General features: G+C 45.7%; 1 protein-coding gene across 1 annotated transcript; it reads right to left on the bottom strand.

The window, feature by feature from the left end:
• Nucleotides 1–773: 773 nt before the first annotated feature.
• MTMR9 (myotubularin related protein 9) lies at nt 774–24,470 on the bottom strand. The gene is made up of 10 exons (XM_084767011.1): nt 23,954–24,470; nt 22,435–22,543; nt 19,824–19,949; nt 17,912–18,085; nt 13,288–13,505; nt 9,630–9,791; nt 6,677–6,818; nt 5,034–5,254; nt 4,043–4,194; nt 774–1,349 (listed from the first exon to the last, which is right to left on the bottom strand). The coding sequence occupies exons 1-10, from the start codon at nt 24,133–24,135 to the stop codon at nt 1,186–1,188; spliced, it is 1,650 nt and encodes a 549-aa protein (XP_084623137.1). The 5' UTR covers nt 24,136–24,470; the 3' UTR covers nt 774–1,185.
• Between the last annotated feature and the right edge of the window lie 83 nt (nt 24,471–24,553).

The following is a 24,553-nucleotide window of genomic DNA, read 5'->3' as shown; positions in this document are numbered from 1 at the left end:
CCCAGCCTTCCAAGCACTGCGATTAGAGGGGTGCCACCTCCAGCAGTTCTGTACTCAAACTGATGCACAATTCAAAGAGGGGTCCCGGGGAAAGATTATATACAGATGAAGCTGACAAGGCTTTAAAAGTTACTCTGCAACTATCCTCTTCTAGAAATGACAGCATTTGCAACAGCAAGCAGTTAGACACCTAGACACGCCCAGTGCAGACACGCCCAGATGCAGCACTCACAGTACAGTGCAGCCACTACACCAGTGCTTCTGACGCAGCAAGGTGTCGGCCAGCTGGGCGACTTTCCTAGGTCCCCACTCCACTGCAATCCTGTTTGCCTAACACAGGAAGAACAAGCAGCACACAGGATGGAGTTACAAATGGCTCACACTGACATGAAGGGCTAGCTGTGGCATGAGCCAACTCTTACAATATTTAAAAGTAAAATAAGTCACACGCAGCAGATGCCAACCCGTGCAGTAAGGGCCCAGGCGTCTGGCTTATGGGTGCTCTATGTGTTGTATAGTTCTAAAGGGTGAGCTCTACTCAGGCGATGGTTTCACTCACACCCACGACAGAAACCTGAGATGCCAATGCGATGGTAGCAGCAGATGGAGCCTGCTTCAATTCGCTATGGCACACACCTTCACTGTCGACTTGTAAATTTACCTTTCTTAAGGAAATTATCAGAGGACCCCACCTGTTGCCCTTGTACAAAGATTTATCGCAAATAACTGTCCTGATTTTCCTTCTTGACAAAACAGGCTTTGTTAGTCCAAGGTTGTTTTTAAATAGAACGCTCATTTTATACCTGAGGGTGGAGGACAGGATGGGGTGACATGTTAAACATACAATTCTGGCTTCTCAACCATTCTTCTATACTTGAACGCAAGCCTGGTCCATGTTGTAGATGGATTCTTAACTAGTCTGGACCACTGTTTAGAGAGTGGCGACAGAGGGCAGCATAGGCCATAAGTGTCATATATTTAGTGAGGTGACAGCACCTCCTGCTCCCAAAGCAAAGGGCCAAACAGGCCATATCCGTGTGTGTGAGAGCAACTTCCATCTTGCAGTGCTGAGAAGGCCTTAACAGTACAGGGATCCCATGTCTACAGCCAAGTTCAAGGCTACTGTATACATGAACTGAAGGGCAAACAGAGGGAGAGACACAGGTCATCAGGACAGGGCCTCTTTCAAGGACTCTCTTGTAGCCCATCCTCTGTTTCCAATTCGGCCAACTGCCTCCTCAGGACATTGACCTTGGCTTGTAACTCCTTGTTGTATTCAATGATGTTAACCATTTCCTCATATGCTTCATCCAGATACTTAGAGGATCTGCTCCAACGTAGGAAGATTCCTGCAGGACCGGGAATGAAAAACAGAAGGCATAGGATGCTCAGAGGAGCAGTATTACATCACTGGCATCGCCATGCACTGCTGTACACTTCCCCACAACTCCTTACATTTGTTTAGATTTTTGTTTTGCATCACTGGAGCCTGAGCCCAGGACCTTGCATGTGCCAGGCAAATGCTCTACTATGGAGCTGCAGCCCTTCCTGATTTTGAGAAACAGATCTAATTATGTGGCCCAAGCTAGCCTGAAACTTACGATCCTCCTGTGTCAGTCTCCGAGTGGCTAGGACTTCAGCCATGCACCACCACACCTGGCTCGCCCTGTGCTTCATGATACTCTGAACTGTGCAGACTCTTCAGTTACTGGAAGAACCCACAGACCAGCTGAGAACTGCAATGGTCATGGTCATGTTCATGGACATCAGCCAGAAACACTGGTCATATGCTCATGAAAATAAGCTGGTGACATGCAGTGCCATGAAGTCTCCACTTTCATGTCACAAGTCACCGATTGTACAACTGCAGATGGCTTACATCGCTCCCCACCATTACTCATCTTCCAACTCCACAGCAACTGCTCCTCTCCTCAGACAACACCTGAAAGAGCAGTCATCTCAGGTGACCAGGTCCAGAATCACCCCCAGGCATCCTGCTAGTGGATGCTGAATCCTTTATATCAAATGACAGGTACAGTGTTTGCGTCTAAGCTATGCACCTCTGCACATGTCTGTCCTAGTCACTGTAAACACCGTAAACACTCATGGCATCGGGCTGCTTAAAAAATCTGATCAAGAAACGAACCTACCATAGGACAAACTTTTTGAAATCTCTAATCCACAGCTGGCTCTCTGTGCATGTGGACTGACAGACATGGAGGCCAAACGCTTGGAGAAAGCTGGCAGAGGCTGCTGTTTGTACTCCACAGCTCTGTCTACTGCTCTTCAGCGGAAGTCACTGTTCATTCCTCCAAGGATGTAAACACACAGCAGTCGAGTTCCCTCCACCACTTATCTCAAAATTCCACCCAACTCCAGACGGGGTGTTTGACTCAAACAGCCGGCCTCTCATTTCAGTGACTAAGTATGGCAGTGGCTTTTAAGTAAACTGTCTCAGAAACAGTAAACATTTATATTATGCTTTATCTAGATATGTGCACGTATGTGTAGATAGGTGTGTGTGTGTGTGTGTGTGTGTGTGTGTGTGTGTGTGTGTGTATGTGTGTGTGTGTGTGTGTAAGCCAGAGGACAAGCTGCCAGAGCCAGTGGGCTCCTTACTTCCACCACATGAGTCCTGGGGACAGAATTCAGACTGCCACTGAGCTACTTCACCAGCCACAAGATCTTTACAAAGGAAGCCAAGCAGCATTCTCTCACTCAGGAAATCACTTATTCTGTGACCCGTGGCTGGCTACAACAATCCAGAGCTTCTCTAGGCAGCCAAACTCCTTCACAGATTCAAGTCCGAGGGGCCTGCTCAGGGAACACGGACACTGACGAGGCACTTAGCTGCCTCTCACTCTAAGCAGGGAGGCACCTAGCCTGAGAAGGATGTACTCGCAGACAAGCCAAGAGGAACAAGAGGCAAACCAGACAGAGGATGCATCACGCAATGGGCAAATCATTTCTATACATGAGCTATCCCGAGAGCACAACACATCAGAAGGAGTTGTCAATGGACATGCGCAGTAACCTAGGTGAACTTACCAAAGAACAGCCACTCTGTAACTATGATGCTTAGTGCAAACATGCACAAAGACACACTGTCTTCAAAGTGGCTGCTACTAAATTGGATGGAACGTCTACTGTTGTCCCAGTGGAATGAACACCTAACATACTTTACGTGATATCTGGCCTTTTTTTTTTTTTTTTTTTTTTGGCTTTTTGAGACAGAGTCTCTCTGTATAACCTTGGCTGTCCTGGACTCACTTTGTAGACCAGGCTGGCCTCGAACTCACAGCGATCCGCCCGCCTGTGCCTCCTGAGTGCTGGGATTAAAGGCGTGCGCCACCACGCCCGGCATTTGGCCTTTTTTTATTGTTTGGTTTTTTGTGTCATATCCTTGAACTCACTTTGTAGAGTATGCTGGTCTCAAACTCACAGAGATCCACCTGCCTCTGCTTCCTGAGTCCTGGGATTAAAGGTGTGCACCATTATGGCCCAGCCTGGTCATTTTTAAAAAACAAGCTCTGCTATTTAAGGACATTAGAGTCAGTGGTGTGAAAAATTACGTATGTAAGAACCTGTTTTAGAACGAACTTAGAAAAGCATTATGCCCTGTCTTGAAAAACCAAAAAAAAAAAAAAAAAAAAAGAAAAGCATTATGAACTGCTATTCCACATGAACACTGGTACCTGCAATTCCACTGATGGTATTTTGTACCAACTTATAGAACCCACTGGAATGACTGTGTGACATCATTTAATATTCTTTTAACTGTTACGATGCTTAATGAAACAGACAGAAACCTCCTCTGAGGAACTTATAACTTGTTCATGTCCCAGCCATCTACTAACTCCTATCAAAGTGGGCATGTTAGTGAGCTGCCATGCCCACACTGAGAAAACAGTAACACCCACACACCGATCTGTGGGTCGCCAGATGGCCATCTTCAAAAACCAACTACTGTGGCATGTGACCCCAGGCAAGCTCAGGGCACAGTCTGGAATGGGTAAATCCCTGCACACAGTGGGGGAATTACCTTCCCACAGCTGGAGACTCTGTGGAGCTACAGAGGGCCAGATGACCAGGTTGTTGGCTTCAAAGAGCGGATTGGTGAATTTACTCAGCTCACTGGGCCGATTGACCCATGACCACAACGACATTGTTTTCTGCTGTAGTTTCAACTTACATCTGCTCAAGAAAGAAAATCACCATTAAAGTCATTAATGACTAACAATCACCTTTAAGTACTGCTCTTAACTTCTACTCCCTGTGTGACAGAAAGCGACAAATAGATTGGTCAGGGGCAGCTGCTGTGAAACTCCTAAACCTTCTGTAACCCAGCAGTGGGGACCATGAAGCAGCACTGTCACTTGGGGCCTGGGGACAGTTCCCAGTTAAAACAGGAGCCAGAGACCTGTACTGAGGTTATACTTGTAAACAGGATCAGTTTTCAGGTTTTCAGTTTTGAGTATGCGTCTGTTGAAGTGGGGTATATATGTGTACATGGATGCAATTGCCCTCAGAGGGTACGGGATCCTCTGGAGTTGGAATTACAGGAGTTGTGAACCACCCAATGAGAGTGCCAAGAACACAATTTGGGTCTTCTGTAAGAGCTGTGTGAGCTCTTAACTGCTGGGCCATCTCCAGCCCCCAGGTCAGACTTTCTAGCTGTGTATTTGTGGCATCACTTACTTTCTCTTGGTCTAATTCTCCTAAACTGCAGACATGGATGGAGGGCATGCCTGGTCATACGATAAGTTGTCTCCCAAATATACGAAACTGTGATCATAATCAAGACATTACCATGACAATGGCTGCCTTATCTACTCCAAGTTCTTAAGCAGTGCATCACCTCATTCTGATCCAGCAGCAGAGAGCATAGGGTCCCCTCATGCTTGGCTCGCAGACATCTGTACTTTGTGTACTTAGTTTGCACTTAACTGCAGAGTCTACCTTCTTATAAACAGCATCCACACACACCCCAAGCCCAGCCTCTTTAGGAAGTGATCTGATGTGAGCTTGCCCACCTTTCACTTTCATTGTTGCCCAGGAATGTTCCAAATTGTGAGGCATAAGCATGCTCAAAGAGCATGATGAGGAAATGCTCATTAAACTCAAAGGAACAAGGGAACTGCCGGAGGATCTGCCACACACAGTCCAGGAAGAGAAGGAACACGGGCGCTTCCCACTTCTGCTTGCTGTTGCAATAGGCTGACTGTGCGCAGCGCTGTTGGAATGGGTGACCAGCCTAGGGGAAAAGACAGAAATGTGAAAGTCCCGCCCAACCACATTAGGGCACACCCAAGAACACCAGTTCACACAGTCACAGTGGCACTGCTATGGACCAGAACATCATAAAACCAAGGTAGCTCCTGTCTAGGTGAGTTTGCGGGTTAAAACAATTAACTTCTGCGGCAAGGAAAAATTACAAACCCTTAGAGAAGCTGTGTGGTGAGGATATGAACATGGGGGCTGCAAATGTCCTTCAGACATCAAATGCAAAGCGACATTTAAATAACGGCAGATTTAGAAAACCTTGACTTGATTTCAAGCACAGTTCAAGGTTTGTCTGTTAACCGTCATTACACAGCATTACACTGACAGTACACGGTGGTGTTGTGTCCTAGGGAGAAATACATGAACAGGATAAGAGTCTCTAACCGCAAAGACAGGACAGGAAGGGAGTGAATCAATTCATGTGCAAAAGGAGGCTTAGGTCTCAAACGCATCACCAAAGCGATGACATTAGGCCAGGCACGGTGGCGCACACCTTTAATCCCAGCACTCAGGAGGCAGAGACAGGCAGATCACTATGAGTTCAAGGTCAGCCTGGTCTACAAATCGAGTTCAGAACAGCCAAGGCTACACAGAGAAACTCTGTCTTGAAAAACAAAACAAAACAAACAAACAAACAAAAACAAAGCGATGGCATTTAACTGCATCTTAAAGGAAGGGTGAAGCTGGAGCAGACGGACAAAAGGCAGAACGTACTGAGGTCCTCTCTCGTGGTCACAGTCCCAGACTCGCTCCTCCCCGGCCTATCAGTATCAAGACTCAACTGCCCAGAAGCCTTCTGTGTCTACTTCTCTTGTTGGTAACAAAGAACAAACTGAAAATCCCTTGTCTAATAGGGACCAGAAATGCTCTGGGCTCCGGGGTTTTTCATATTTTGAAAAATGTGCATGCACACATGAGCTATTTTGGGGACAGAACCTAAGTCTCATAGCATACATCCTATCTATGTAATGTACATCCAGTCTGTATAGCCTGAGGGTGGTCCTGTGCGGCCTCCTTCTCTACCTGCACTTGCACTGCAGTAACCACGGGAGGTCAGAGGTCAGCAGTTTGGAGCATTTGGGATTTTCACATTAGAAATGCTCAACCCGCTCAGCTATGAAAGTGAATGAAGGACTTAGTGAACCATATACATAAGGAGAGATGCTGGGATGGGCCCTCAGCTCCATGGTGGACTGCCTAATACAACACACACGGGAGACTGAGAAACTGGAACTGGTAATGATCCTAAACACTTATTTGGGTGAAGGTAGATTAACTGACTCACAGAAAATTAATCATACAACTTAAACATTTTAAATAGTCAAAATTCCATTCACAATGGGACTTCACTCTCAATGGCTGGAGGCCCACTCTCACGCAGCAGCTTGCTCACCTGCAGCCACTCCCGCTCTATCAGGGCCTCAAAGCCTCGGATGGTCCTGCTTCTTGGTTCTAGGATGATCTGGGCCAGAGAAGTCACCTGCAGGGTAGAGTCAGTTCCTTCCGTGCCGTGAATCAGTACTGACGCTCCTTCCCTGAGAGGGAAGCCCACAGCACAAATGAGAACTCCGTAACAGTGAGCATTCCATGACAGGAGTGTTGCAGTCTCGCGCCTGGCTGTCTGTAGGCTATGGAGTCTAAATGAGGCACTGGGCAGATGGGAAGTTCGCTTGGGGAAAACACGAGACTACAGTAAATCACAAACTTCACACAGACTCTTTTTAAGTCAACAAATCTCACAGCACCTTTCAGCTGACCATCTGACCCTTGACACACTGCCGCTGTCACGGCCGGTGCTTGCCTTCACTGCTTCAGTGGCTGAGCAAAATCTTTCCCATCAAATTACTTTTCCAAAGCGGGGAGTGGTGGCATATGCCTTTAATCCCAGCACTTGGGAGGCAGAGGCAAGTGGATCTCTGTGAGTTCGAGGTCAGCCTGGTCTACAAAGGGATCCAGGACAGCCAAGGCTACACACATAGAAACTGACATGTCTTGGAAAAAAATTTTTTTTCCAGCTTTGAGCTCAGGCTTTCCTCTATCAGCCTTCACCAACTGTAGTGGACCCAAGAGACAAGTCCTAAGCCATACTGTGAAGCCAAAAGAAGTGGGAAAAAACAAAAACATGCAACTATCATCCCATAAAGCCCGGCAAGGACACTTCTGCCCATGAGAGTTACAGGTGCTTGGGACCCCATAATCCTGAAGAGATACTTAACTGAACTACACATTCTTCCTCCTTCCGCCCTTTTTATTGAACCCACCATAAAGAAAATTTTGGAAAAATTCATGTTTAGAATCTACTCTCAATTATTTCCCATGCATATACATATTATATAGTAATAATGAAAGGCAATCTCCCACTATTTTCACTTTTATTGTACACATTAACAATGTTTTATGCCGTGCTTAGAATTACTATAGTAATGGATATATAATATTCCATTAAGTGATGAAATTATAATCTACTTAGTCCTATACATTTTGTGGTACTTGTCTGTGGGATTATATTGTAGCTCTTAATATACAAACAGCACACTCCACCAATGGTAGGCTGTGGTGGCTTGGATAGGAATGGGCCACAGACTCACGGGTGTGAATGCCTGGTCACAGGGAGCGGCACTATTGAGATCTATGGCCTTGATGGAGGAAGTGGGGCACAGGGGGCAGGTTTAAACTCTAAGAAGCTGGAGTCTGGCCAGTGTGTCTCGGTCTCTCTTCCTGCTGCCTGTGGACCAAGACGTAGAACTCTCAGTTCTTCCCAGCACCGTGTCTGCCTGCATCTGCCATGATGACAATGGCCTAAACCTCTGAACTGCAAGCCAGCCCAATTAAATATTTTCCCTTATATGAATTGAGGTGGTCATGGTGTCTCTCATGGCAATAGAAACCTAGGTTACATTGTTCCATTCTTGGAACAAAATCTAGTGATTATGCTCAAGAGTATCAATAGGTGCTTTATGGCTTTCATATATATTCAGTGTTTACTTCTTAACCCTGAGTGCTGTTTATTCTACTTAGTTTAAAGTTAAAGTTGATTTCTTCATTTTGAGCAGTTAATTATAAAGCCAAATTATAATGGAGGTATAAATCTCAACAAATCAGAAGAGGGAACCCAGACATAGTAAAAATGCAGCCCGCTGGAGAGCTGATGGTGGCTGCTCCTGCTCTACTGCTGAAAAGGTAGAGATGGGCGTGCAGGCTGGGGGCGTGGCTCAGCTGCAAGTGTTTGCTAGCATGCAGGAGGCCCTGGTTCTATCCTCCCTGCCACCTAAACTGGGTGTGGTGGTGTATTCTTGCAGTCACAGTACTTGGTAGGTGGAAGCAAAGCTACAAAGGAAGTTCTAGGCTAGCCTGGGCTACATGAGACACTGAAGAAAAAAGCCACTGGACTCCTGACATAGGGAGTCATTCGGTCGACTGGCTGAAAGAAACAAAAACAGCAGGTCAGCAGCTCACCCTTCTGAGCTGTTGACTTCTTATCACAGAACCTTTGTCTTTAATTCCCCACTTAATCTAATCTAACCCTAAAACAAAGAGCAGCAGTAGCTGCCATCTCAGAGCCCAGGGTCTCTGCCTGTCTACTGACTTATCACAAGATCTTAAGCGACCGGCTCCAGCTCCTCTTGAGCCTGGAGGGGAGGGTAAGGGGGGGGAGGGGAGACAGAAAATGAATCTCCCTACTTTGCAATCAACAAACTAGTTACCATCTCCAAGTGTCACCAGGGAGATGGTGACAATGCTTATGCATACCTATGGCCGGCACCCCCTTCTTAAAAAGCTCTATACTTGTGCAACAATGTCTACAATCCTCCTGCCTCTGCTCATGTTTCTGCCTGGCGTCTCAAGGGTCAGGAGCCTTTAACCGAGGGAATACTGAAATTACTTGGCAAGCTGCACAACCGCCAGCAGGACTTCCCAGCTGAGAACCTGGGCCAAGTGCTTTAGAACGAGAAACCCAGCACAGGAGAGAGGACAGCGATAGCGTGGGACAGGATTATTCTATGGCTTCTGTGGAGCAAAACTTCCTTTCATTCTTTCTCATGCAAGTTCATAATTTAAGGATTTCACACAAAAAGTAGACCTACGGTACTTAAAAACTGTGTCATCAGAGTTGTGTGTACGTACACAGGTACACACGTACACACTAATCACATCTACTCGGCAATCATGGTCTATTCAATATCACCCCACACATTCTCACCAGCAACTGTAAGCAGGCTCCTTCACAGGGCGTGTGATAAAGCTACCTGGATGCTATGGAGTGGGATAGACTTTCGTTTGCTCTGTGCACACATGGCTGGATAACAACGATGTCTGGTCATCCAGGGAGGCCAAACACATGCTACCTGTCAATGCACTGCGCCGCCAGGCAGGCGGTGGTCAGAATCTCCTTGATGTGTGTCAGCCAGTTGGAGGCCTCCAGCTTGCCGAGCCATCGGTCCATGTTGTGGGTTTGCTCATTACATGCTTCCACGAGTTTGATTAAGCTCTCCTGAAGAACGTGGTATCTTTAAAACAAGAAAGAGAACGTTCCAGAAAGAAAGGCAGATAGATGAGACAGAATGACCAAGCAAGCCCAGATCTATCGCCCGAGCATCCAGTGGCGAAGCAGCTCAGAAAACTTAACTCTGCTATGAAGCAAATTGAGGATTAAAGATCGAAAACTTCTAGCACCACTGCAAAGACGCTTCAGCGTCTCATGGCAAACTGTTCCTGCTGAACAGAGGAGGCCCAGGCCACTGCACTCTGTGACTGCCTGGCCCCAAGACTGGGGGTAACTTACACCCCGACCCTCTGGCGCTGAATGATCTAGATTATGCATCCAGGTCTCTGCAGTTAGATGCAAGACCAGCAGAAATCTAGTCATCTTAGCTCTAGCCCCTACCCCAGAACTTGTGAAGTCCTCCTTTAAGGAGGAGGAAGCAGGTGGACGGAACACAAGGAAGAAACAGGTGGATACAGGAGAGACGAAACCTCTAAGCCTTCTAATGCAGGAAGATGTAATTATATGTAGCAAATCTGTTCTGCCAGTCTGGCAACAGTTGACACACTGTAAGAGCTCAGGGCTGAATTTAAAAAGATTGCTATCTAGTAAAGCTCATCTGTGCTTATTCAACATGAGATTTTTGCTTATTTTACAAAATTCAATGAAGGCTGGGGTGGAGCTCATTTGCTTAATGTACCCAGCCTTGTGTTCAGTTGCTACACCCACACACCCAAAAAAGTGAGTTGGCTAAAACTGAAAACTTTTTAGCTAAACTAAATTTAAAAAGGAGAGCAAATTCAAGTAAATCTAATGAGAAATGCAAGGGGAGACACTGCAGGTGACACCACAGGAGTAGGAGGGACCACAGGGCATGCATGTGGCATGGCCATTGTTTAATTCAGGCACGCTGGAGACGAAGGCAGGTGGACTTCTGTGCGTTTGAGGCTAGTCTGGTTTATATAGTGAGTTCCCAGCCAGTCAGGGCTACACTGTAAGAACCTGTCTCAATAGGAAAAAGAAAAGAGAAAAGTCAGGATTGTAGATGCTATGAACAATATGCAACAACAAACCGAATACCCTAAAAAGTGAGTGCAGTCCTGGCAAAACAGAACTGGGAATCAGGAAGAAACAAAAAAATGTGAACAGTTCAATGAGTTAACAAAAACAAAACAAAACAAAAACCTGAATCAGTAACAAAAAGCAAAAAAATCTGCCATCAAATCTGCCAGGTCCTGAAGGCTTCACAAGGCACCAAACACTTACAGAACCAAAGTCCTGCTCAGTCTTCTGAAAGCCCAGAGAGAGTACTATGGATTTACTACTAGCCCGATTCTAACACCGAACCCATACAAAAACAAATAAGAGATCACTGGCCAAATTCATGGTGAACATAGATATTACAACCATCACAACACTAGTGAATGGAACTCAAGAGCACATTGAAAGTCACATCACCCAGGACCACAAGCTTTATATACAAGGACACAACTCAAACTAATCAATACATGTGACAAATCATAGAATAGAAAAACAAGGATCTCACCAGACATGGGAAAAGCAGTAGACAAAGCCAACATTCTTTCCTGCTACAGTCTCAATCCATTATCCCTGGGAAGAATGGCCTTGAACATAGTAAAGGCCACAGGTGACAAACCCACAGCCAGCATCATACTCAAAAGAGGAAAGCCCAAGGTGTCTCCTTGAAGATCAGTAACAAGACAAGAATGCCTGTTTTCATCATGGTTACATTGTCTCTCTACAAACAAAAGTATCTTATAAATAGAAACATTCTAAAGACTCCAGAAAAAAAAAAATCTGTTAGAAAAAAAATTCGTATTAGTGCAAACCAACATTAAGTCAGAAGGTGTGTGTGTGTGTGTGTGTGTGTGTGTGTGTGTGTGTGTGTGTGTGTGTATTCATGAGTGTGCAGAGGCATGTGTATACAAGTATATGAATACAGGCCAGAGGTTGATGGTAAGTGTCTCTTCTATTGTTCTCTCCCACAGATTCTGAGACACTGACCCTGGAGCTTGCTGATTCAGCTAGACTGAATGAGTTTTCTCGGATCCTCCTGTCTCTGGGATTACAGGTACACACCCCATCTGCCTTTATGTGGGTGCTGGAAGAGTGAGCACCTTAACTGATGGAGCTGTCCCCAGCCCCTGTCAGGTATACTTCTACATCTTAGCAGTGAACTATGTAAAAAGAACCAGGAAAGCTCAGTCACAGGGCAACAAAAAATAAAATACTCAGGAGTGAATTTACTCAAGACCGTAAAAGATCTGTACACTTAAAGTTATAAAATGCTCAAGAAATCAATGTAGAACAAATCACTGGAAAAACAGTGCCATCCTACCCAAGTCAACCTACAGACTCTATACCACCCCTTAGAAAATTCTAATAGCACTCTGCTGGAAATAGAAGGAAAGACAATGCTAAAACTTGCCTGGGCCTGGACAGCACACTCCGCCATGCCAAGAATGGAGGTGGCCCAGCCACCTTCTCCTAGGAAAGGACTTATCACACTGACAGCTCAATCTATGGATCTCTGGCTTTTGTCTCATGACTTTCCAAATGTCCTAACACTGACACAGCCATGGCAGAATGAATTAGGAACCTTCTTTCCATTCTCTTCTGGCTTAAAAGCTATCCTTCTTCACCAATATCTGGCCCCTGCTTTATTCTTTTAGGATGTTGCAAGCCATGGACCCAAGAGAACACAGCGGCAGCAAGCGGCAGGACCACTTGGAAACTGCTGACAGACAAGGCACGCTTTTCTTGCATCAGACAGGTGGGTGAGAGGATGGATACGTTGCTTCATCATGTTGCAATCTACAGTGAATCCAAACTGCACATCACACACAGCAGTGTGAAGTAAAGTCTGCAGAGAATAGCCACACCCATGTTAAAGACTGCAAGGCTGGCTGAGCTGCAGAGTCAACAAACTATGTGTGCTTGTCTCTTGTCCCTTTAGTAGCCACCCTCTGCCCCTCTCTGTCTGGCCTAACCTTTTCTCCACCAGTGAAACTTCGGAAGGCATTAACTTGGCAAACCTCTAGCATGGAAGCTAAGAATGCTTTCAGACAACATCTGAGGCCTGTTAGCAGACAGCTCCCCCATTTGCTGTAACCCACCTACCATATGTTCCCACCAATGTACCTGGAAAACACCCTACTTTATGTCTTTCAGCCTATGACTACGAAAAATTCATGAAGCCACTTCCACATTGGAACATGTTATTTGTGGCAACTCAAATCTGTGTTTCTGTGCCAGAGTCACTGATTTGGCTCAAGAGTGAACTCACTCTCACTCCCTTTGAGGTAAGAGTTGTTTGCACTGACAAACATACATTTCTGTCCACTAAACCTTAGTAAAGCAGATAGGGCAGAGAACCACACAGGAAGCTGGCCAGCCTATTGCAGACCCTCAATTACATGGAGCGGCTGTGATTTCTGAACAGCCACAAGATCACCTCGCCAATCATCCTCTAGGGAGTCCCCAGGACCCTTACCCTTTACCTCTCAATGGACTTGTGAATCCGCCTCCACTGGGGATAATGAGCTTCCTGTTCAAAGCCACCTCCTTTGGCTCGGGCTTGCTGGGCCACATTTAGCGATCTGGTGTCGATGAGGTAGCCACGCTTTCCCGCCCGGAGGGTGGCATTTATCAGCTTCTCATCCTCCTTGCACCTTCTCCCATTTGTGCCAGTCAGAGGCTGGCCGCTTCGCATAATCACCTGGAAGCAGAGACAGTTCAACAGCAGTTAGCTGACGTTTCTGACAAGGAGCTGGGTCAGGATTCTCTCAAAAACAATCTGTGGCACTCTGCCATGGACTCTGATGAGCAAGCATTCCATACACAAAGCCCTGCATGTATTAACAGTTAATAACCGTAAAAACAAAGATAACCCTTGCACATTAGTACAATTACTGTCCTGCTAGCTCAAACACAGTGAACTCATTTATTGCTTTGTAAGGATCAAGCACTGACAACTGGGCGTGGTGGCACATGCCTTTAATCCCAGCTCTCAGGAGGCAGAGGCAGGTGGATCGCTGTGAGTTTGAGGCCAGCCTGGTCTACAAAGTGAGTCTAGGACAGCCAAGGCTACACAGAGAAACCCTGTCTCGGGGGGGAAAAAAAAGGATCAAGCACTGTTCATCGAGTGCATGAACTGATGTGCACACAGTAGATCAGGCCCCATAATGAAGATAATGACCTAAAAGCCACTAAGCTGAGCTTTGTGGGAGAGTAAAATATCCCACACCTCAAACTGCAGACCTCTGCAGACCCAACAGTGGCTCCAAAGAGCCTCCCCTTTAGAAAAAGAAGCATCGTCTGTCTATATTAGCAACAGAGGAAGCAGGTAGAGCCTTTCTGTCTGATGTTGTTCACTCTGCCCATCCAGCCTTCAGTAAGACACTGGGTCTGACACCCAGAAGAGGACCCCAGAGGGCTGTGACCTCAGAGGCTCCATCAGTAGAAGGAACTAGCCTGCTGAGTGCATGTATCTTCCTCCACACCGCAACCAACTACTCACAGCCCTCACTACCCCTGCCCAAAGCCCACACCTCTCTTTTTGATAATTCTGCCTTCCAGTTCTTAGTCTCATGGCCCCACATTTAGACATAGGATAAAATCCGTATGTTTTTTCCCTCTCTATATCTCTATCAACTTATCTGACAGACTAACATTACTGAGTCTTGGAGGAAAGATACATGAGATCAGCAGGCTTTGGCAAGATTTACGAAGAGAAACACAAAATAAAGCTTATAGACTCCTTGTGCTGGGCCAATAGCCTTATTGGAGGTTGGTCTGATGTATTTTGATGCTAATTACTGTTTGCTGTCTCTGTGACCCAACCCACCTAAGAGCCTAACCTATTTGACCAATAAAAGGCCACCACACTGGGCAAAGCAAATGGGATAGGCTGGCTAAGGTTCCTGGGCTGGGGGAGACAGAATCTTGGGAGAAAGGAGCTGAGGAGAGGAGAGGAGGAGAAGGTTACCTCATCATGGGTTAGGTGGAGGAGAAGCACATGGCCCACATAGAGGGAGATTTGGCCCAGATGAAGAACATTAGCAAGTATATGGGACTGTGGATAGGAGGTAGCTTGATAGAAGTTATTAGAACGAGATGGCGTGGGACTGGGACATGGATCCCATCCCTGCCCCACTACGGGAAGTAGTTTAGAGGATTAACATCTGCCCTGCTCCAGGTTAACTAAGGCTGTTTTACAATATAACACATGTCTGTGTCTTGACTGATTGCTAGCGGGTTAGAAAGCACTGCTGTAGCAACAATTATAGGCCTGATAATAAACATTATTAGGCCATACTGGTAATTTAAGAGCAGCATAGCTCAAGCCCAAAACAGAGGAGCCAGTAGGATGGGAGACTGAAACTCTGTGAGCCAGAAGACATCCCTCCTCCATTTAAGCTGTTTCTCTACAACAACTGCCCACCCCTGTATCTGACCCAATATCCTAGTGACTACAAGGAAAGCCCTGAAGAGTGCACCACTAGGCGTGGTCAATCTCTGATCGCTGTAAGCCCTAAAGCTAAAGCTGTGAAGACTTTCATGGGACATGCCCCTTGGGCTAATATGCAGATATAAGTGAGTATATACCATTTGAGTCTTTCTGCTTCTGGGTTAACTCACTCATTATGATCATTTCTAGTTCAATCCATTTGTCCACAAATTTCGGAAATTCCTTGTTTTTAATAGCTGAGTAGTATTCCACAGTGTAAATGTACCACAGTTTCTTTATCCATTCTTCTACTGAGGGACACTTGGGCTACTATGAATAAGGTTGCTATGGATATGGTTAAGCAAATGTTCTTGTTGTGTGCTGGAGCATCTTCTGGGTATATTCCAAGGAGTGGAACAGGTGGGACAGAGGGGAGGACATCCTACTGGGACTCTAGATGAGAGAAGCATGGGAGAATGGGGAAATAGAAGGATCCAGAGGGTCCTAGACACCTACAAGAAAAACATTATGACAGGCGGATCTGGGCCCAGGGGTCCTGCTCAAACTATGGCATCACCAAGGACATTACGTGCAGTAAACTTCGAACCCCTACCTAGATCTAGCTAATGGACAGGACATTCTCCACGGTTGTTTGGAGAATGGGGACTGACTTTCACACAAACTCTGGTGCTCCATATTTGACCATGTCCCGTGGATTAGGAGACCTGGTGGCACTCAGAGGAAGGATAGCAGGCTACCAAGAAGAGACTTGATACCCTATGAGCATATATAGGGGGAGGAGGTCCCCCTCAGTCACAGTCATAGGGGAGGGGAGTAACGGGAAATGGGAGGGAGGGAAGAATGAGAGGATACAAGGGGATAACAATTTAGATGTAATATGAATAAATTAATAAAATATATTTTTTTAAAAAGCTAAAGCTGTGACATCTGAAACCTACAGAAGAGCTTTCTCTGCTTTGCTGCACCCACCTAGCAAGGCTCTCACCAGTGTATTACTTGTACTTTTCTTTTATTTGGGACTCATATAAGATCTCATGAAACATGTCACCCAGGGCAGACAACTACTATTTGGCTCGGGATTAACAGCAATTATTTTATACTGATGCTTCCAGGGGTCACAAAACTACATTTAGTGCCAGTTGTTAAAACATTGTGTAATAAACACCAAAGAGTGATATCAGTGCTAGCAAGAGAGATGGCCTGTTGACAAAAGAGCAAAAATTTAAAACTCCGTCACATTGATCCCCTCTCTCATAGTCCCAGGGGAAAGAACAATGAAAGATCGCTGTGACTGCCTAATTTAAAATAGGCTACAGAATGAGAAGCAAATGTTACTGAAAAGTGCCAGACATGGTGGTACATTCCTTTAGTCCCAGCACTCAGGAGGCAGAGGCAGGTGGATCTCTGTTAAAGTTGAGGCTAGCCTGGTCTACAGAGGGAGTTCCAGACCAGGCAGGGCTACACAGAGAAACTCTGTCCAAGAAAGAAAGAAAGAAAGAAAGGGGGGGGTAAGGGGAGGGGAGAAAAGGACAAAGTAATTTGGAAAGCTTACACCCAGAAAGCTCTGGATTGCTGCATCCCCTGTAAGGAACTGAGAAAGCCCTGAGTGAAGTATGTTGTTACTGTAAGCACGCCATGTGTTAAAGACCAGTGCCACAAACCCATGGGAAACTGACAAAGCCCTGCCCCCAGGTCAGGTCAGAGAAATGGCACAACCTTCCTCTAGTCCAACTGTAGATTTTGACAGTGTATGCAAAACTAGCAAGCACAGAGACTGATAGCTTACAAAGACCTCTTACCTAGACTAGCTAACCCCTCCCCTAAACTGTACATAATAAACATGCTGAGATTTCAGGTTGTAGCAAAGTTGGTACCATTACATCAGAGCCTATCTGATCCCAGATCCATTCATCCATCCATCCATCCATCCATCCATCCATCCATCCATCCATCTATCCATCCATCCATCTTTCTTTTCTTTTGAGAAAAAGTTTCTCTATGTAGCCTTGGCTGTCCTGGACTCACTTTGTAGACCAGGCTGGCCTTGAACTCACAGAGGTCTGCCTGCCTCTGCCTCCCAGAGTACTGTGATTACAGGCGTGCACCACTGTGCCCAGCAGATTTTTCTATAGCATCCATTCTTTACTCATTCCCTGGCTGCCCCAGTCAGAGCACAGGGACTCAAGATACCACTGGTCTCAGCAATACCTAATTTCCTGATTCCCTAAAGTATGAGTAAATGGCATGTGTCATTCTCTCTTTTGTGAATCAGTGTCTGTTCAACTCGCCTTTCACATGGAAATTTGGTGAGAATAATTACAATAAACATCTAAGCAGGGCTCTGCGAAGAGAAATGTCACTCTTCTGTCTTAAAAACATTGCAGCAAGCATAAAATAAGCAGTTTCCTTCACACTGTGCTCTGATCATAAACCCAACCTTTCTAAAGCTGAGCAGTACTGGAAGATCTCATACAGCCTCCTCAGGAAAGCATCTCACTCCTGGCGCCCTGCAGTTTCCACGAGCGATGTACTAGTGAAAACAAAGCGGCCCATGTCTTCAGCCCAAGCCATAGACAAAAGGGAACATTCTTAAGCAAAGGATCCCACCAACCCCGGACCACACTGTCAGCGGGGCAGTGGCCCCTCACACTCACCATGCCGTTCTTTTTATGGTAATAGCTCAGCACTGGGAAGCGGCCCCCATGTCGGAAGGCTGCCACCTTCCGAAGAGCATCATCATCGATGGACTTGGGCACAATGACGGTCGGTGGGTAGGAAGGACAGATGGCAAATTCCTTATTGATATAGCTTAGTCTCCATTCACTGGTCTGAAAAACACACAGCACTTCAAAGCCAAGCATGCAACTCAGTGTCATAAGGCATCTAAGGTTTAAAGGCTTTGGAGATGATTTCCAGGGAAGCCATTCAGCAGGAAATTTGGAAATCTAGCCCACCTCAAGTCCTGTAGAGGAAAAAACTCCACTCTTCAGGCCAGCCCCACCCGTTTCTGGCATGGATGATGTCACTGACTCTAGACAGCTCTTCCCCATGCCAGGCCAACACCTACTGTATTTGGAGCTCCTTTATCAGGTTAACCACAATTCAGACAGCATAGCTTAAACCCTCCATTCGCAAGACAGCCTAGCAAAGATTTAAACACAGTCCCTTCCCCTTGGTGATTATACCAAGTCTGTCCATGGATAATAGTCATCTTAACACAGTTACCAACGGACTGCCATCCCAGAACGCTCCACTGAAGTAGAGACATTACATATAGCAAATCCTTTGCTCCTTCTGCTGTTTAGGAAGGAAGAACACAGTGAGATCGGCTCATCTTTCTTAAGACAACATGGACACACTCCTGGGAAGTGTGTCCTTAGGTGTCATGAGATCATTTCTAAGTCCTGGAAGCACACAACAGCAAACCATCAAATAGCAAAACTGAAAACTACATGTAAAATGTAAAAAACAAAATAACATGTGCAAATTGAAAATGTACTTATAAATCCAAGTTGGCCCAACATATCAACCCTGACTTACATTAATAGAAAATTAAATTAAAATGTGAAACTTAACAGAAACTTTTTATTTTTAAGATCAAACTTATAGGAATTTTAATTACTTTCTTCAATTTTCTAACTTTTTACAGAAGTTTTATTTATTTTGCTTACTTGGTTTATTTGTGTGCAAGCAAGTGTATGTACAGCATGTGTGCAGGTATCTGTGGAGGCTGGAAGAGGCCATAGGATTTCCTGGAGCTGGAGTTACTGGTGATTGCAAGCTACCCCATGTGGATGCCAGAACCCAACTCAGGACCTCTGGAAAAGCAGCAAGTGCTCTTAACCATGGAGCCATCTCTCCAGCCCCCACTTGATTATTATATTGTTGTTTCACTTTATGGCCACTTTCTCTTACTTCCTTGAGCAGCTTTAACTACTATTTTAACACCCTTCAAACATCTGGGCCAATTTGGGGTGAGTGCTTATTAATTCTTTCTTGGGAGAATGGGTGACATTTATGACTCAGTTTTAGTTGCACCATAGACCCTGTGGATGCAGATATGCTTGGTGCAGAGGGTAACTTTTGTTTTTATTTATTTATTTATTTATTCATTTATTTCACAGTATTCTGCCTGTATGCCTGCCTGCATGTCAGAAGGAACCACCAGATTTCATTATAGATGGTTATGAGCCATTGGTTGCTGAGAATTGAACTCAGGACTTTTGGAAGAATAGCCAATGCTCTTAACCTCGGAGCCATCTTCCCAGCCCCTTATTTTTTAAAACAACATTTATAAATGTAATTTTCAAAAATTTTAAAATACCAGGACTAGGTTAATCTATTAGAAAGAGAAGCATTGCCAGCTGCTGCAATTATACCAACACAGGGACCAGCCCAGAATGAAAGAGGCTGAACCAACAGCCAGTTAGTCCAGGGCACAGTCTAAAGTTAGGCATGAGCCACCCATCCCCACCTCACTGGTCTTCAAAGGGAAAGGAGTGTTTTCACAGGTAAAGTAAGGTGTTGCGTTAGTTCTTATCACCCACAATGTCAACGCAGACTCACAGCAGAAGAGTAGAGCTCAAATTCTTGCTCAGGAAGGAAGGAATGCCAGCCATCTTCCATCACCTCAAACATAGGTCGGTAGAAGAAAGGGTACATCAGGGTGACCGAGTCCAGAGTGGACAATGCCTAGAGGACAGAAAGAAAATGACTCTACAACTGAAAGCATTCTAACAAAGCAGCAGTCAGCATACAGGACCTGGCCAAGATGGAACCCAGTGCAGGTCTTCAGTACCAAATCTCTACGGAGCTACAGCCAGACTGCAGCCAGCACCGCACTTCAGCATCTAACAAAGCACCAGACAGACACAAGAAACGGGACAGTCTGTGCCCAGTGAAGTAACGCTTCCTGACACGATTTAACAAAGCTCAATAAAAACGTTCAAGAATGTCTGGGCACTGGGGAACAAAGAGGTCTGGGTCAGTTAGTAAAGGCTCAGCTACAAATCCAGTAATTAACTAAACATTGGGAGTCATTCAAAAAAATCTATGCCTGCTTGTCACTATAAAAAGGCATGCTCAACTCTGGCCAGCTGCCAAGTATCAGAAGCCTCAAGCTCCAAAGCCCAGTTACACAGTGGTTGTCACATAGCCTCCCTATGCCGTGTTCAATGGAGGACACTTCTCAGGCTCATTAGGAGTCTTCATGGAGAGATGTCATCCCACAGGCCAACCTCAGCACATAGTACATAATAACCTGGGTTCTTACAAGACACACATATGTAAAAGCTGCACCCACACTCACTTCCTCCTTCCTAAAGGGACCTGACAATTGGCTAGGCACTGTCCTATCTCTATGCTACACTAGTAATACCCAACCAAAGTGAGCCTGAGGTATTCCTTTGCCCTAACAGTGGAATATATATCTTAACTTGCTTTTCCATTCACGCTGTGGAATACAGCCAAGTCAAGATTGTGCATCCAAATGACAAGTACATATGGCAGACTATTGAACTTACTCTCATTTCTTCAAATTTAGTAAAGGCAGAGAGGTGTGTGTGTCATTCCCTTAATAACACATCATCTCATCCTCTACTTCTTGTTTAAAACCAAACAAAATTCTAATCATAGATGTAAGGCTTTGTCTCTTTTTAATAGCTAAACTCACTTTTTTTTTAACATAAATTCCAAAAAGTCTGTTATACAGAAAGAAAAAAAAAAAATCAGCTTGACTCTATGACTACCTAGAAACTACTTTAAATGCAAGAATCAGTTCATATAATTGATATGATATGTAGTGGCAGTGAATTTAAAATTGGGGATTATACCAGATTAGTCAAAGGAAGAAAAAGGAGTGGGAAGCTTTCAACTGAGACCTTCAACTAGTCAAGCAAAGTTTCTATGTGGCCAAAGCCAATGTTCAAAACTTTTATGCACACATCGTAAGTGAACCGGTGAAAAAAAATACATACTCTCAGACCCACTAAAGTCACAGATGACAACTGTTGGTGACAGTCACTTGCTTTACTCTTACATACACTTCTGACACACAGCTGAATAGTAAGCCGAGAACTCGTTAAGACAGGGAAGTTTATGTGATGCAGCCATTTCTACCACAAAGTCTCAGCATGAAAGTCTTCCCACGGAGGGCCCTCGAATGGCAGCTACCATCGACCAAGTATTATCCTACGCATTCTACACATACTCACAAATGTAACTTTACAGCACCCCTAAAAGGCAATCTGCGAGAGGTGAGGAACTTCACCTGCGGGCCGCACACTAACAGAGCTATACTGCCTCAACCATCACAGTATTAAGAGTACTACTGTTCAGGGCTCGAGGATTGTATCTATTCCAACAATACACTAGACCCAGGAAGACCACGCCCACCCTCTGTTACATGTCTACAATCCAACTAACTGCATTTGTCTCATTGGCTTCAAACACCACATACGATGTTCTGAGAAAGCCACTCAAGCAGAACCACAGTTCACAAACTGCCTTCATTGTGGACTGTATCAACATTTGTACAGGACACATGGATCCTGGGTTTTCTTCTAAACAAGAATTCATTCAGACTCAAGTGAAACAGCATCTATTATTTGACCACTATGAACGTAAGGAAATTCTATCAAGAAATTGAAATGAAATTCTATGAACTTCTAGGCAATTGATGGAATTAAGAATTTCATGTTAAGTAACAGTAAAAGGGCACAAGTACAAGAAGCCCCATTATTCTCATGTGACAAGGGCTGTACACAATAAGAATAGAACCTTTCTCGGAGCTGGAGAGATGGCTCAGCAGTTAAGAGCACTGACTGCTCTTCTAGAGGTCATGAGTTCAATTCTCAGCAACCACAATCACATAGTGGCTGACAACCATCTATACTGTGATCTGATATGCACTGTATAAATAATAAATAAATCTTAAAAATAAATAAATAATAAAAAATTCTTTAAAAAAAAGAATATAACCTTTCTCATCAGACTTTTTTTTTCTTTTCTTTTCTTTTTTTTTTTTTTTAAGACAGGGTTTCTCTGTGTTAGCCTTGACCGTCCTAGACTGACTTTGTAGACCAGGCTGGCTTCAAACTCACGAAAGATGAGCCTGCCTCTGCCTCCCAAGCACTGGGATTAAACTCGTGCACCACCACACCTGGCTGAAAATACTTACCTCAATGGAACTCGCTATATTTAAACATTCCTCCATTCCAGGAATATCCAACTGAATAATTCGGAAATCTTTACACTTTATGATGATGGTACCCAGAGAGCCCACAAATCTGTAAGAAATTGCAAATCATGGGAATGCTAAGAAAACCAGTGAGGACAACATGTTAGAGCCAGAACACAGAGAGCCAGGGGTGCTGCAGCCTTTATCACACAAGCATGAGAGATCACTGAATACATGTACACACTAAAGATGAGCCTGCTGCCGGGGTGCATGAACGATCTGCCCCACTTCACCCAACTGCTGGTAACGCTACCACTTCGGATTGTCTTAAGGCACAATCTCTGGAGAAATCTTAACACCCAAAGTATGCAGTGGAGCAACATAGTGAAGTGGATAATTAAGTTGCTTTCCCCTGCCTAGAGTGCACAGGGCTCCAAGGGATACTGAGAAGGCAGAGAATCTAAGCACGGATCAAAGTATACACAGCTGTTTGACTCTGAGATACTCTCTTGCACAGTGTAGAGTGGGAGGCGGGAGAGGTGGCTCAGCAGTGAAGGACACTCTCCTTTCTTCCACAAGCTCCAAGCTCTGTCCCTAGAACTCACATGGCCTGGCTCACAACTGCCTGGAACTCCAGCTCCGTGAGATTCAACACCTTCGTCTGTCCTAGGGCATTGCACTCATGTGTACATACATACATACACACACACACACACACACACACACACACACACACACACACGTAAAAATAAAATATTTCAAATGATGAAATGGGAAAAGAAAAAGACAAATTCATTCATCCTCTCCTCAAGGGCCACCCCTTTTCTTCTCACAAGCAAAACTGAACAGTGTTGAGGATGGATGATGCTCCTCAGTGGGAAGTAAACAACCCAGAAAATAAATAAGACGAAACACGATAAACTCAACTTGGTCTTCCCTGCATGAGTCAGGCAAGTATCAAATTTGTCATCCACCTGCCTCAGCCTTCCCACCACTGTACTGAATTTAAACCTTGCAGGGGGGAGGGGCGTTCCCTGTGCAGCCTCGGCTGTTCTGAACTCACTTTGTAGACCAACTGTGATTCCAGCACTTACTTGGGAGGCTGAGGCTGGAGACTTGGGAGTTCAAGACCGGCCTATGCTGCAAAGGGTGAGTATATCCATTTTCGGGGGGAGGGAAGGAGGGGGGGGGGTCTTTCAATTGTATTCAATCACAACTTCGTGAAGTGAGATTGACAACCACTAATGAGTCGAGAAACGGCAAGAACATTCAAGGAATGTGATGGAAGAAAATAAAAAACCTAAACACTGAAAAAACTCCCAAACGGTGTTAAAACGACCACTGCAACCCTGAGACCTTAGTCCAGGAATAACAAAAGCCAGTGCAGACGGCTTTCAGATGTAGGCCACAGCAGGTTCATTTGGCTGTCTGGGCGAGGATGCAAAACTAAACAAAAAACCAAACACCTGGAAGTGTCGGTTCCGGTTCCCCCACGGACCTGGGTGTGGTGGGCGCTCACCGTTTGTCAATGGCGTCGATATTTGAATGAAGGAGCCAGAGCTCCTCCGTGTTGTCCTGCCGGGAGGAGAGAATCAGGTGGTGGCCCGTCAGACACAGGGTCCCTTCCACGGCGGGGTAGAAAGGCCGGTGCAGCACAACATTGTCTACCCGCGGGGTCTTAATCAGCTCCGCGAACTCCATGTTCCCGGCGCGGCCACAGCCTAGGGGACGGTGTCGACTCCCGCAGCAGGTGCGAGGCGGTTAATCCGCAGACCCAGGACACCGGCTGGGCGGGCCCGGGAGGTCGAGCCCTGCCCCGATTGGGCGGGTGTGTCAAGGCCTGCGGGCACCGCCCTGGCCACTACCCCGAGTCTCTTCCGCACCGCTGGCCGCAGAGAAGGCTTTACCGCAGGCCCTGCAGTCTTCGCTGCCAAGGGCCACTGACGGGCAGGCTACGGAAGAGGAGGACCCGGCGTCGGGGCAGCATCTGAGCGGGAGCCAGAGCCTGAGCCGCTAGGGACTTCTGGCGGAAGTAGCTACTGGCTGCCGCACCCGGCAGTAACTCCGGGCAGAAGTAGAGGGAACTCCAAACTCGGAAGACATAGGGGAAGGACCGGAA

This window comes from Acomys minous (assembly GCF_964271855.1).
Source record: "Acomys minous genome assembly, chromosome: 18".
Classification (NCBI taxonomy): domain Eukaryota; kingdom Metazoa; phylum Chordata; class Mammalia; order Rodentia; family Muridae; genus Acomys; species Acomys minous.
The sequence above is the reverse complement of the archived record's forward strand: the minus strand, read 5'-3'. Positions and strand labels throughout refer to the sequence as shown.

Excerpts from the sequence above, each read along its gene's own strand:
- MTMR9 (XM_084767011.1), bottom strand. The coding sequence starts at position 24,135 with ATGGAGTTCGCGGAGCTGATTAAGACCCCGCGGGTAGACAATGTTGTG. Across the intron at positions 18,086-19,823 it reads TTGAGCTCTACTCTTCTGCT|ACCAGTGAATGGAGACTAAG; the intron begins GTGAGTCTGCGT and ends TGTGTTTTTCAG. Across the intron at positions 9,792-13,287 it reads ATTCACAAGTCCATTGAGAG|ATACCACGTTCTTCAGGAGA; the intron begins GTAAAGGGTAAG and ends CTTGTTTTAAAG.